The 13,871-nt window shown below is 40.0% G+C and overlaps 1 protein-coding gene across 1 annotated transcript in view; it reads right to left on the reverse strand.

Annotated features, from left to right (window-relative positions):
* Window positions 1-271: 271 nt before the first annotated feature.
* Window positions 272-13,871, reverse strand: part of Ugcg (UDP-glucose ceramide glucosyltransferase) — a 34,719-nt gene continuing 21,119 nt past the window's right edge. The window contains exons 3-9 of the mRNA XM_052716709.1: window positions 12,374-12,476; window positions 10,793-10,894; window positions 8,818-8,930; window positions 5,726-5,904; window positions 4,531-4,617; window positions 3,540-3,729; window positions 272-2,939 (exon numbers count right to left, since the gene is read on the reverse strand). Of these exons, the coding sequence (XP_052572669.1) occupies window positions 2,769-2,939; window positions 3,540-3,729; window positions 4,531-4,617; window positions 5,726-5,904; window positions 8,818-8,930; window positions 10,793-10,894; window positions 12,374-12,476 (945 nt within the window). The 3' untranslated portion in view covers window positions 272-2,768. The remainder of the gene's footprint in view (window positions 2,940-3,539; window positions 3,730-4,530; window positions 4,618-5,725; window positions 5,905-8,817; window positions 8,931-10,792; window positions 10,895-12,373; window positions 12,477-13,871) is intronic.

Raw genomic sequence — 13,871 nt, forward strand, 5'->3', positions numbered from 1 at the left:
AGCTCCCAAAGGGAGTTCTGGGTCTGTACTAGAGCTCATCGTCATTAAGGGCTAGTGATTTTCTAAGTGCAGCCACAGCAGAATACAGCCCCACCCAGGATGATTAATGTAGATGTGTGGACTGGGCACACGTACTTTATGCTCTCCAGCCTAGGGCAGCCCAAATGAAAGGAAGATTTGAAAATCAATGACCACATGCCGGAGATAGACCAGGTTAGATCACTGATCAGAAGCAGAAAATGAAAGGGAGTAAACAAAACCACACTGTTGCTCATGTTGATTGTATTCAAATTTTTATTTTCTGAACAAACAAAACTTAAGACAATAATTTTAAATAATAAAACATGATATATTCTAGACACTTAATTGGTTTTTTTTTTAAAAAAGACAGTTTATTATAAATTTGGACTCCTACAGTTCTGCTGTGATACTTTGACATTTACAGTATTTCTTACTATTTTCTCTTCACTCCAAACTTGCTACACAAAGAATTACTCTGCGTACTTGAAGTTCCATTTTAAGGAAATACTCCATGACCACATAAAACACACATACAGAACATTTTTTTTTAAATATTTACAGAACACAGGAAGTCTGTCCAGCCATTTGGATTTTGTTTCTTTGCCCATACTGAGATCAACAAAAAAGCTAAGTCATCAGCAAGATTTCACTTCAGCAGTGCAAAGGATGGCATCTACCAAACTCGACTAAACAAACGGACTGTGACAAACACGCTCAGCAAAACTCAACTCATTAGAGTGATTCAAAAATAAACACGTAGTGGGTCATAACCAGACTGATTTTCACTGTGCAACTTTCCTCGGGGGGCATTATACCCATTTCACAGAAAGAAAAAAAAAGGAATATGCATCCAAGCCTTTGCTCATAAAGAAAATGCCCTTCAAACAAATTCGTCATAAGGCAAGAGAGAGAGAGAGAGAGAGAGAGAGAGAGAGAGAGAGAGAGAGAGAGAGAGAGAGAGAAGGAGGCGGCCAGGAGAAAGAGGGAAAGAAGGGTAACGCAGTTTGGCCCAGAAAAAACGTAAGTGGGGTGTGTATTTATAGTATCTACACATTTACAGACATATTGCAATTTAGACCGTGTGTAGAGTCATTAGGCAGATGGACTGGCTCAGTAGGATGAGGTGTTCTCTATAAGTAGGGAGTTATTGCTAACAGGCTACACGCTATGTGTTGACACGGAAGCCATAGTAACACAGGATGTGAAGCTGCCGTGGTGCTGGTGTTAGCAGCAGGCATCAGGTGGACAACATGCCACTGAATTCGGAAGGAAAAGCAAAACACCACTTAAAAAGACAGGGGGCGGGGGATAAAGGCTGATGCACTGTCCCTTACATTTTTGCGTATTTTAAACGCAAGTCCAGTTCACCACAAGTGAGGCACAGGCTGACAAGCAAGTTTAGCTGAGTGATGGAGAGAGAGGAGTGAAGTATAGCATGCATTTACAACTAGGCTGACCTAGTCTACGGTCATACAAACTGAATACAAAAATCCAATTTAAATAAGACTACACTAGTATAGTAAAAAAAGAAAAAAAAAAACACCAAAAAACAAATAAACAACACACACACAGTAGACTCAGTTAGATACTGACTGATTTTAAGAGTAAACCTCATCACGCCCTCTCTTAATTCTCTACTGTAATTGATATACTGATAGCTAGAATATTTACTTACTTAAAAAAGATATTAAATACCTGTATCATGAAATTACATTCTTATTAATAATACAGACATACTGGGTAAGAAAATAGCTCCTGTGAACTGTGTCTGAAATGCATTTTTCCTTACAACTATCAAAACATCCACTCACACTAAAACAAGATCACCCCCCACCCCCACCCTGAAAAAAAGCTAAGGAAAGATGGGGCAGGCTGGGTGAGGAGCAGGGAAGGAAAGATTCAGCTCTAATTACAGCACAGTGATTAACATGGTTCAAGACAGAACCAACAACAGTTGGTCCGAAAGATGCCTTCAATTCATGGTTATGATTAAAAACCAATCTCAGCCACTTTTGGTTCATTGCAGTGAGACAGAAAAAAAAAAAATTCCTCACAGATTCATATAAATACTAGACTCCAGCTCTTATTATTATTATTACTTTTTAAAGTTTTCCGTTTGTTTTTGCAAGGCCTAGCTACCGTATTACAACTTCTAACTTCTACTTGCTCTGCAACAACTACAAGAGGTAGGCATAAAGCATGAAAAAGTTTCTCAGTCGGCGCCTCCCTGTGAAACACCATTCACTTTCCACAGGGAGGAGCGGGACCCGTCCCCTTCTCTCACAGAGCTGCTACTGTCCTGCCTATACAGACTGTAGAGTGAGTCCACTCAGGTAAGAAACTTTCCCTACTGAAGGATACTGTCATAGTGTCTGCTGCAGAGCAGTCTGTGTGTGTGTGTGTGTGTACATATATATATACATATATATATATATGTATATATATATGTATATATATTTGTTTAAAAAATAAACAAACACAACAACAAAAAAACAAACCCAGTTTCCTAGAACCAACTGTCTTGATTCTCTACTTCCACAAAATATGCTATTGGCCAAGCCTACAGACCTGTTTTGTTTTTGTTTTTTTCCTTTTCACAGATGCGAGTGCCATGCAAATAAATTAAAGAGCGGATACCAAAACATACATGTGATAAAACTACTGAAGGTAGATCCTTAAAAGCATCTCTATAAACATAATTTATAATACTTCTGTTCCGTCCTCTGTGCACAGCCACGAAGCTCTTGTCACACATCTAGGATTTCCTCTGCTGTCCCTCCACAACGCAACCTGTAGCGGCCAGTTCTCCAGCTTATAGTAGGGTCCCATAATGCCGACAAGAAAATGTATATCGTCATGGATTCACGGATGAACCAAGCCACAGCATAATCAAGTTTTGAAAAACACAGTGTGCCACCCTGAGAATTAAAAACAAAAATCAATTTATTTCCTGTCAAACTAAATGTACAGTGAAAGACTGAAACTCTAGGCTGGCGATATGGCTCAGCAAGGAAAGATACTTGCTGCCAATGCCTGATGATCTGAGTTCAATCCCCAGACCCCAGCTGGTAGAAGGGAGGACAAGCCTGCACAAGGGAACAAGGACTCACATGGACACGGACAGACACACGAGGACACACACGGACACGGACACACACACACACACACACACACACACACACACACACACACACACACACTGAGAAAGATGAATGAGTTCCTGGGACTCCACTCTTGGCACCACTAAAATTAAGGTGTCTCCTTGGGTGACATAATTGCCTTGCAATATAGTCTAAAAAAAAATGCTCAATATTAGTAAAAGCACTATTAAAATAACTGCAGTCTCAGTTTGAATATTTATTTAACATCATTTTTTTGACTAAGTACCAAATTTTGTTTCATTTTATGTCTATATTTTATTCTTCAGTGTGAAGCTAAAGAATGACTCAGACTTTCTTCAACCTTTTCTAAATTAAAATAGTTTTGGTCCCTCACCAAGTTACTGCAAACCCACATACCTGGACACCCCTGAGTTGAATGTAGTCAAATATAAACCATGCCAGGCAGTGGCACATGAAGAAGACCATGATATCCCATCTGAACACATGGTGGGCTGCCCACCCAATAATTAAACTGGCAACAAAGCATTCTGAAATTGGCTCACAAATTATTGTAGCAGGAAGCATGTTAATTCTCAATTTGGTCCACCTGAAGAAAGAAACAAACAAACAAAAATCAAAAAGGATTTTCTGTAAGACAACAGCCTGGTTACAAAAGTAACAACCAACCCACCCCGACTACAGCAACTACCCTCACCGCCCCCCAGATCCCCACCAACTACTCTCAACCCCCCAGACCCCTCCACCAATCCCCACCAACCACTCTCACCCCCACGGACCCCCCTACTGATCCCTACCAACATTCTCACCCCCCAGGCCCCCCCTACCACTCTCACCCCCACGGACCCCCTCACCGATCCCCACCAACCACTCACCCCCACCAACTACTCTCACCTCCACAGACCACCACCAACCACCCACACAAATGATCAACTCTGAACCTTGTCACAGAAAGGCTGTTCTCTTTGAAATACTGTTTTTTATTTATTTATATATGTTTAAGACAAGGTCTCTCCAGCCCTCAGATTTGCTTTTATGAATCTCTTTTCTATTTTTATTTAGTAAATAAAATGGTTATACATTCGTTTACATGGTCTATACTCTGACAAATACAGAGTTCAGTTTCAACATTTTTTTTTTTTTTTAGTTTTTCGAGATAGGGTTTCTCTGCATATCTTTGGCTGTCCTGAAACTCACTCTGTAGACCAGACTGGCCTTGAACTCACAGAGATCCGCCTACCTCTGTCTCTTGAGTGCTGGGGTTAAAGGCGTGAGCCATGATGCCTGGCACTAGATGTATTTTTTAATCATATTATATATATACCATGTAGCATTATCACACATGCACATTCCTTTTAACAAAGCACAAAATGTTAGTTTATTGATTTACCTGATCATTCTGGATTGAAATTGAGAAATTGAGTATGAACCAGAGTTTTGCATGGCAACTTGAGTAGACATTGCAAACCTCCAACCTCTGAAAACGAAGATAATGACAACATGATCTATGTTGATGGACACATTCAAGTCTGACTGGTTCTGCATTCATTAGTCACTGTCAGAGTAAGCAGCTGCTGGTATCAGGACAAGCTCAGTCCTTATAGATAAACAGACTGATGCTATGGATGTTTCTGAGCCATTGCATTAGCCCAGAACGGTATCACATTCCAGAAGGAACTACAGTCCCTAGGTTTAGAGTTCAAGAAACTTAAGTGCAGACATTCTCAGAGTGCTCGTGAGAAGGCTCTGTACTCAACAGTTTTGTCTCTGATTGCTCCCCCTGTGCGAGTGCGTGCGTGCGTGTGTGTGTGTTTAACAAGAAAAGTAACCAAGTGGCATTGTGTCTCATAGAAGACACTAGGTGACCATGAATCTCACAGACATCATATGGAAGAACTTCGAAGAATATAGTCTATGTCAAAGAAAAAATTTTTTTTAAATAAGGAACCATACAAGACAATGATCTCCTTTAAACCCAAACAAATTTTCTGTGACAGAGAAATGCTAAGTCATGAGGAGGCTTATTAGTGAAGCATGAAATAAAGGGCTAATAAATTTCACAGTTTGGGGCTGGAGAGATAGCTCAGTAGTTTAAGAGCGCTTGTTAGTCTTGCAGAGGACCTAGGTTCGATTCCCAGAACCCACACGGTGGCACACAGCCATCGGTAACTCCAGTTCCAGGGGTCAGATGCCCTCTTCTGACCTTCAGGGGCACCAGACGCACACGTGGTGTACATACGTGCTGGTAAAACTCATATTTATAAAATAAGATTTAAAAAAAATTGTAGAAAGTTGATTTTCAAATGATACCATTAGTTTTTCTAAAACACATAGGAATTTCTCCCTACATTCTCTCAAAGGCTTCCTGGTAACCACTCCACACTACAGCAGCTGGAGGACGGGGGTAAGTACTTGCTTCACTAGTACCTACCTATGAATAGTGATATGAATGCTCTGCCCAAACTACTAGCTTTTGTAGTCATTAGCAGAAATAATAAAATAAAATAGCCCGAATCCATGGTTGAAACAGAAAGGATAAGCCAACAGAAATAAGCTAGATATTAAAACTAATTCAGCTTTCTTACCGGTCAGCTATTGCTTTGGCCATAAAGTAATCCTCAGCGATGTACTGCGCAAAGGCTATCAGCCCTCCTGCCTGATCCAGCACGTCCTTCCTCATTAAGCAAGACATTCCTGTCACACATTTGAAGCCAGTTACATTGGCAGAGATATAGGATCTCGGGTGTGAAGTTCCAAAATATACCTGCCCAAGAAAACACAGACATAATTAGGTTTTAATGTTCAAAGTATGGTGCTTGTAAACTTTTCCTAATGCTTTCTGTTAAATATGACTGAGTGAGTATCTTAATATGCCCACATCAGCTCCCTGGATAAAAAAAGCACACAACTGCATTACTATAGTCCAAGCAGTTAGTGATCTGTTCGGCTAACTGCTCTTGCTATCATCATTACCAAGAAATATTTACCTTGAGGGGAAAAAGCATATTCTCCACTTGGGTAAATATTATCTTTTCTAAAATTGATAGATTAAAAGATAAATCCAAATAAAATGAAATTTGGAAATAAAAATAGGAGTAAATATTAACTGGCATATAAAATATCAACAATGTCTCCTGATTTTATAATATTTAATGGCATGTATGTGTGTGTGTGTGTGTGTGTGTGTGTGTGTGTGCATGTAGACACATACACAGACCATATATAGGTGTACCAATGTTCAGGATAATTCTATTTCTTCTTAAGTTATTTTTAATTCTGTATATTCATATAAGTCTGTTGGGGGTGATGTGCACCTGAACGCAGGTCCTATGGAGGTTGGAGGATCAGAATCCTCTGGAGATGGGAGTTACAGGACACTGCGAGCTGTTCATCATGGGTGCTAAGAACCTAGTTCTGGTCCTCTGCAAGAATAGTACTCTTAACTGCTGAGCCATCTCTCCAGCCCCTAATCTCTTACTGTTCTTTCTCTACAACACTTTGAAGTCCTGAGATGTGCAAGTCGATACATCAACAGTGGAACTGGCTGCCACCACCCTACCTGTTAGACATAAAGCCCTATTTCTTATTTATTCATATATCAGATATGCTGCCTTTTCTAACTAGCTTCAAGTACAGAGCAGTGGGCTTTCTTTCTTTCTTTCTTTTTTTTATTTTATTTTTTTTCAAGACAGGGTTTCTCTGTGTAGCCCTGGCTGTCCTGTCCTGGAACTCCCTCTGTAGACCAAGCTAACCTTGAACTCAGAGTTCCACCTGCCTCTGCCCCCAAGTGCTGGGATGTGCTCCACCATCGCCTGGCACAGTGGGCTTTCTTAATGGTACTTATTCAAGTACAGAACAGCAGAATTGTACAAGGCAGCTAAGACTATGATTCCTGCGACCTATGCCCAATTCAGACGCCACTGAAGCAATGGCTTCTGTGCCTCAGTCAAACCTATCTTCTAAGACCAGAAGCGTCCACCTTAACCCTTAAGCAGTTAACTGAGGCCAAAGTACTAGGAGGGACTAGGAGTTGGATTTAACGTTTTTTTTTTTTGTTTTTTTTTTTTTGGAGTTAACGTTTTTTTTATCACCTAGGAAGATTCTTCTGGTTGGCTCTCCATTCATTCCATTCATTCTAAGAATAGTAGACTGTGTGCATCCTAGGAAGTGTCTTTCATTGACATAAATATCTATGTGGATATTTCTAAAGTAAAAGAACCAATAGTATTTTATTTTAAAACAGCTACCTGACGTTCATTTTATCAACCAAAACCTCAAGATTTTAAGACTAACAATTTCTTGCAGTAGGAGAAATATTTCCCAAGTCAGTGTTAAGAAAGAGACCATGGGGCTGAGGAAATGGCTCAGTTGGCAAAGTCAGGGTCACATAAACATGATGACCTCAGTTACATACCCAGCATACATATAGAAAAAGCTAGACGTGGTATGCACTGATAATCCCAGTCTTGTGGAAACTGATCCTAGGGGATCCCTGGGGCTTGCTGGCCAGCCGGTCTAGTCAAATTGGGAAGCTCCAGATGCAGTGAGAGACCGTGTCTCAAAAAATAAGGTGGGAAGTGTCTGAGGAAGAAACTGGATGTTGACTTTTAACATCCACACACACATGCACACTCATGCCCCTACCCACTACATACACCTGAGCACGCATATACACGAGAGTCAGAGGAAGAGAGACAAGGGCAAAGATCGAATGCCAGAGGTCAAATCAAATTCTAACAATAATGTGCCTTCACCCTTTCACATTTGTGGCAATCAGAAAAAATAATCAAGTGAATATAAGATGTGCTGAAGAGGAAGTGGATAAACATCAACGCCTAAACCAAGAGTCTTTTCCCCTGTGACACAAAGGCAAGCCTTGCTCTCTGTTTAATAGTGCAGGAGTAGATGTGAGAGATTAGGAAGCAGCCAGTAAAAATGCCCTTTGTGCAGCTTTAATGAGGGAAAAGCTCGTGAAGTGATAAAACTAATACACAAATTGCTTCTAGAGCCTTTTCAAAGGGCACATAAGAAAAACATAAAACAAAAACCATCACAAGTGCCAAAAATGACCAAATGAAACTGAACCTTAACTGCTGTAAATAGTGGTGCTGGGGGTACTATGCTTCTGTGTCTCAGTATCATTTACCATTCCCTACACAAGAGAAGAAGAGGAGGAGGAGGAGGAGGAGGAGGAGGAGGAGGAGGAGGAGGAGGAGGAGGAGCAGGAGGAGGAGAAGACATGTTTTTCAAGATAATTTATTTTAGAAGGAAATCAAAGTGGTTTTTTTTATTTAAATAAAGATTTGCAAGAACAATGTTTTCTTGTTGCTGTATCTGAAGTACTTTATAGTATGTGACAAAATACTTTTCAGTTTAAAAGAACATTATGTAAGTCAATAGTCTGGAGTGAACATCTAGAACTCAGTAAAAATGTTACGGAGGAAAAATGCGTGTTCAGCTTGGGGCGGGGCCATCAGCAGTTTCCTAAGCACAGCCTTTTCTATCAGGGTGAGGGCAGCTCAGCAGTATGTGACCCCAGGGATCTGAGAACTTCCTCTCAGAGGAACCAGAGTGCTCTCTGCAGACTCCCACATGGGAATACAGCTAAGGTCATGTAGTCCCGTCTGATGGAGACCAATGTTGCTGGTGTCACAATTTATATATACATTGTACTTACCTGCTCTAATGTGGCAGCAAAGCCCTGTCTGTCTGCTACATAAGGCAGTCCATGAACCAAGCCCACCTTCTCTGTCATTTGATTGACCATGTCAGTTAATGTGTCTGGGATGACTAAAATTTAGGCGGGGAAAGAAGGTGGGGATAGGGAAAGAGAAAAAAAAAAAAAAAGCACAAGTGTTTTAGTAAAATATCCATTAATGTAATATTTTGTGAATTGCTATTAAACTACAATAAAATATATTTGTCCGAATATTTGGATTTAATAAGTAGCAACAGTTTATTCTGAGAACATAAAATTTCAAAAAGCTACACATTTTTAGCCTGAGTGGTAGACCTAATATGTGCCAGAGGCAGTTTTTGTTTTCTTTGAAAGAATATTACTAAGCTTAATAAGTTGACTTTATGGAAATTAACAGTCTAGAACCACCTTCTAAAACTCAAAATGAGGCTGATTCAGAGACAGGATGTTGTTCAGCTGGCAGTGACCTCAGAGGCCTGACAACTTCCTCCCTAATGAGGTACCAGAGTCTATGTCAGAACTTCCAAACTGGAATAAAGACAATGTCCTATAGTCAGGAACAGGTCAGAGGACCTCAGGTCTTCCATATACTCTTTAGCTACAGAAGTGAGTCTACTTTCTCAGTGGGAGTAATATGTACCTGATCCCATAATAGAGTTGGGAAGGCATGGTAAACACAAATTAAATTAACATAACCTAAATTAATAAACACGAAGACTGAACATGAATTTGGGCCATGAGTCTTCAACTTCTAACACTCCTCATTAATTTGTAATAATATTGAATGTTAATTTTTAAGTTTATAGCTTAAGGTAATGAAAAATTTGAACCAATGTCCAACCTTCAAATGGCAAACACCTCAAATCCTATATGGCTGTTTTTATTTCCTTCTATTTGTTAAGAATTAAATCTATGGCATAAAACAGCAAGAGTTGTGTCTATGCCTTAAAATACCCGTTTGGCAAGAGAGCCTCATGATGCAGGCCTGTAGTCCTGGCTACTCAGGAGGTTGTGGCAAGAGAAAGATCCTGAGTTAGGAGTAGGTCGGGGCTGTGGCCATAGCTTGGTGATACAGAGCATTTGCTGGTCATGCCTGAGACTTGAGTTAACAAAATCCCTCCTATTTTAGGGAGTGGTTCTCAACCAGGAACAATTCTTCATAAGTGACGTTTGGAAAGGTGAGAAGGGGGAGGGTGCTGGTGGCAGCCAGCAGGTAGAGGCCAGGCATGTTGACAACATTTCCTCCAAACTCGTAGGCCACTAAGTCACTAGGACTGAGGCCCAGGAACTCAATCTAACAAAAATACCATAGAGCTTAATACATATGTTTATACCTATAAATCCCAAGTGTAGTATATAAAAGGCTCTTAGCAACAGGCACAGTAGTTCATATCTTTAATTCCAGTAATCAGAAGAGAGGCAAAATAGCCACAGGTTCAAGGTCAGCCTGGTCTACCTAGTGAATTCCAAGACTCTGTCTCAACAGGCCTCAAAAATAACCATTAAAAAAAACGAAACCAAACCACACAAACGAAAAAAACCTTCTTGCTAAAATCTAAATAAATTAAAAAAAAAGACATGAATGTCTTTTAATGAATTTGTGTGTTTTAGGAAACATGAGCTCATCGATCTGACTCTTTGGGTAAAATAGTGTATCACAGAAGTCCAAGATGCAAGCCAAAGTGTTCAACAAGTAAGAAATGTTACACCAGAGCAAGGCTACGGATGAGCTAATGGAGCATGACCACTTTTCTAATGGGTGAAATTTTCTCTTCAAAATGCAACGTTTGAATACATGTACCACCTAGGTTAGGTGAGCAAAACTGACATAATGCCATAAATAATGATGAAGTAAGTTATCAAGTAAGCTGAAGATTGATAAATACTAGATTTTCAAAACGTTTTTGGTATTTTATCATCAAATGAATAGTTGTATAAAATAAGAAAACCTCACCTCTTATTCCACTATCACAAATCCATATGAGATCGTATTTTGCAACTTCATATCCCGGCATCAAATTATTAATTTTAGGATTAATGCCAACCTTCTTGCCACCTAAAAATGCAAAGGTACAATGATAACATGCTGAAAATGCTGTACAGATACATGGTGGAGCAAGAAAGAAAAAGTACTGTCATATTTCATAATTTAAACATTTTTAATTTTTAAATATTCCCCATTACTCACAATATATCGGTAAAAATTACTCATTCACAAAAAGAGAATTTTGACTTTATCTCTGACAATCCAGTCTGTTTTCTAATTTACAAATTCTTCCACTAATACTATGAGCTGATGCTTAACATCATGTACAACATAATGATATCATAACAGCCAGATTCCTCATCACAAATCAGTGTGCTAAGTATACATGCTACTTAATTTGACTTAGCCATTCCATAGTATATACATATTTTAAAACATCATACTATACATTATCATAAATACACACATTTTATTTATTGGAGGGAGATAATTGAAAACAAAACAAACATAAAAAACCCACAGGACTCATTTTGAAGTTATAGTAGTTACAATAACGTAGAGAAATTCACCATCAGAGTACAACACAGTCCACACTAATGTTTATATAGAGAAAAGGCTATCATTGTAAACACTTTAGAAACAAAAAGAATATGGGTAATACTAAACTAAGGGTCAATTGAGGGGGCGTATGGAAAACTAATACAGTAGAAGCTTCTTAAAATACATACACAGATGAAAGCAATCTAAATGGAGTCACCAAACAAGAGAGGCAAAGCCCCAACTACACAAATTCCCCACCAAACGAAACCTCCAGTCTGGGAATCAGTTACAACTAATCAAGGTGTTGGCCAAAGGGGTCCCTTAAAGTCCTCCAAGAAACCCAGGCTGCTGCCAAGATTATCGGCTGTTCTCCCCGAACTGATGGTAAGGCCCCATTGCTGAAGCCAATGCCTGCATAACTCACTAAACCTGGAGAAACTGAGCTGGTGACTACCTGGAGTCTTCACCCCTACTGACTAGTGTTCACGGTATCGGAAGGTACTCTGCACACGACCAGAGAAGAAAGGAAAACACCTGCCTGCAAGACATGCTAGTACAACAGCGACATCAAAATTTCCAAAGTGACCAACCACTATCTGGTGGGAATTAAGGCCACTCCATGAGATGGGCCCACGCCCAACACTGCTCGGGTGGCCAAGAGCCTGCAACTAGACAGGCCATGGACTGAGGGGAAAATCAAAATAGAAAAAAAAAAAAAAAGATTTCAGAAAAAAAACCAAAAAAACCCAACAAACCAAAACAACAACTACCCATACCTGATTACTGAGTAAGATATACTTGTGAGTGTGTCATTTGGTAACCAAGACTTCTTCCCCCATAACATTCCTTGAAGGAACAGAACTATCCTTCACACTCCCTGGAAAACACACTTAAAGCAAGCACGCCGTCTAACTTTACCGAGTGCCCAGTCTAGAGTTTAATTCAGAGAAGATGACTGATCTTTAAAACTACCAAAGCAAAAAGGCTGACATAAACTTGGGTTCTTACCTATAAATAATCTAGCGTCAACATTTGGGTATTTTCCAAGCAGTTTCTTACATACATCAATGGCTGGATCATCATGATCTTGTACACAAAGGAGTACTTCATACTAGTCAAAAGAAGAAATTTAACATTAATTAACCTCGTAGAAAATAAGCACTCACTGGGAGCATTTCTAGATTGATCAAAAACTGTAAGAAAAAGAAGCAATTGTGTACATAAAGTTTGCAAGCTTAGGGAGGAATCCTGAGGATACAGGTGCTTATGGCAAGTGTTGCTCGGGTGGAGATCTGTCTGTCAGCAGGCGGAAGAGCCTGGCAGTGCCTGAGGTTGACGCCTGTCCTTCTCTGACAGGCCCCACCCCAGTGACAACCTGCATATCAAGCTTGTTCATGACCTGCACCACTGAACGTGCACTCGATGCTTACAGGACACAGGACGTGCAGGAGTGTAAAAACTACACTGAGAAGAAGCCAAGCCAAGCACACTCCCTGCTCCCCAGAATCTGCTCTAGAATGCAGCATCACTTCATGAAGGTGCTGCAAGTGACAGAGGAAAGGCCCATAAAGGACAAATGTGCTTAGATTTTTTTTTAGATAAAGTAGAATTTGACTGAACACTTACTACTCTGAAATGCATACTTCACTGACTTCATAAGTAGGAAAACATCCAGAATTTCATTTTGCTCAGTGCTATTTAGTTGGAAAGGCATTTCTGAAGGCTTGAATGGCCCTGCCCAAAATGTCCCGTAACCTTTGACGTGCTAACATCCCAGGGGCTCACTCAAGCCACAGGAAAGCCCGTTCTGTTTACTTCTTTCTAAGTATATAAACGCAAAAAGCAGAAACAAAATACTCATAATGTCTTCAGCATACCTTCTTATCTCACCAAAAACTGGCAGAAAAGAGAGCTGTGGGTGAGCACAAGAGAGCCAGGACTAAAGTCAGGAAAGCTTTAGTCAGCAGAGTGGGAGAAGATAGTGAAAGCCAGAGTGTGTCCCTCATGATTTCTACCTCTTTCTACAAGTTCTACCCAATATCTACTCCAGTGGTGACTGATCAAAAGTGCTACTCAAGACCGGTTAAACCAATCATTAGTCATCTGGCCTCAAAGGCCGGATGAAAGTCTGAGAGAGCAAAGGCTGCCATTCCTCCCACACCCCTGAAACTTCCCCAGAGGGCGGGGTCTACAAGCTTCCCGAACGCTTAGTGGAGAAAGACCGTGTCCTTAATAATGAAGATTAGAAAGATTAAGTGACTTCTTAAAGGGCACTAACAGCTAGCTTTCTTCCTAATAAGCTGCTCAGCCAGGCTCACCCTGAAGAGTTCCTTGCTTATACTTTACGATAGGTACTATGAATAAGCGAGGTGGAAGGAAGCGCTCGCTTCTAAGCAACGATTCTGTAAGTAATGGAAAAAGGCTTATACTCTAAGCCTTAAAATATATTTTAATATGTGAGTTAACTACATTGCATATCAAGCAAAATAATCTTTTTTTTCTCCAT

The sequence above is a fragment of the Peromyscus californicus genome, unplaced genomic scaffold (genome assembly GCF_007827085.1).
Source record: "Peromyscus californicus insignis strain IS unplaced genomic scaffold, ASM782708v3 Scaffold_5__1_contigs__length_169319896, whole genome shotgun sequence".
Taxonomy (NCBI): Eukaryota; Metazoa; Chordata; class Mammalia; order Rodentia; family Cricetidae; genus Peromyscus; species Peromyscus californicus.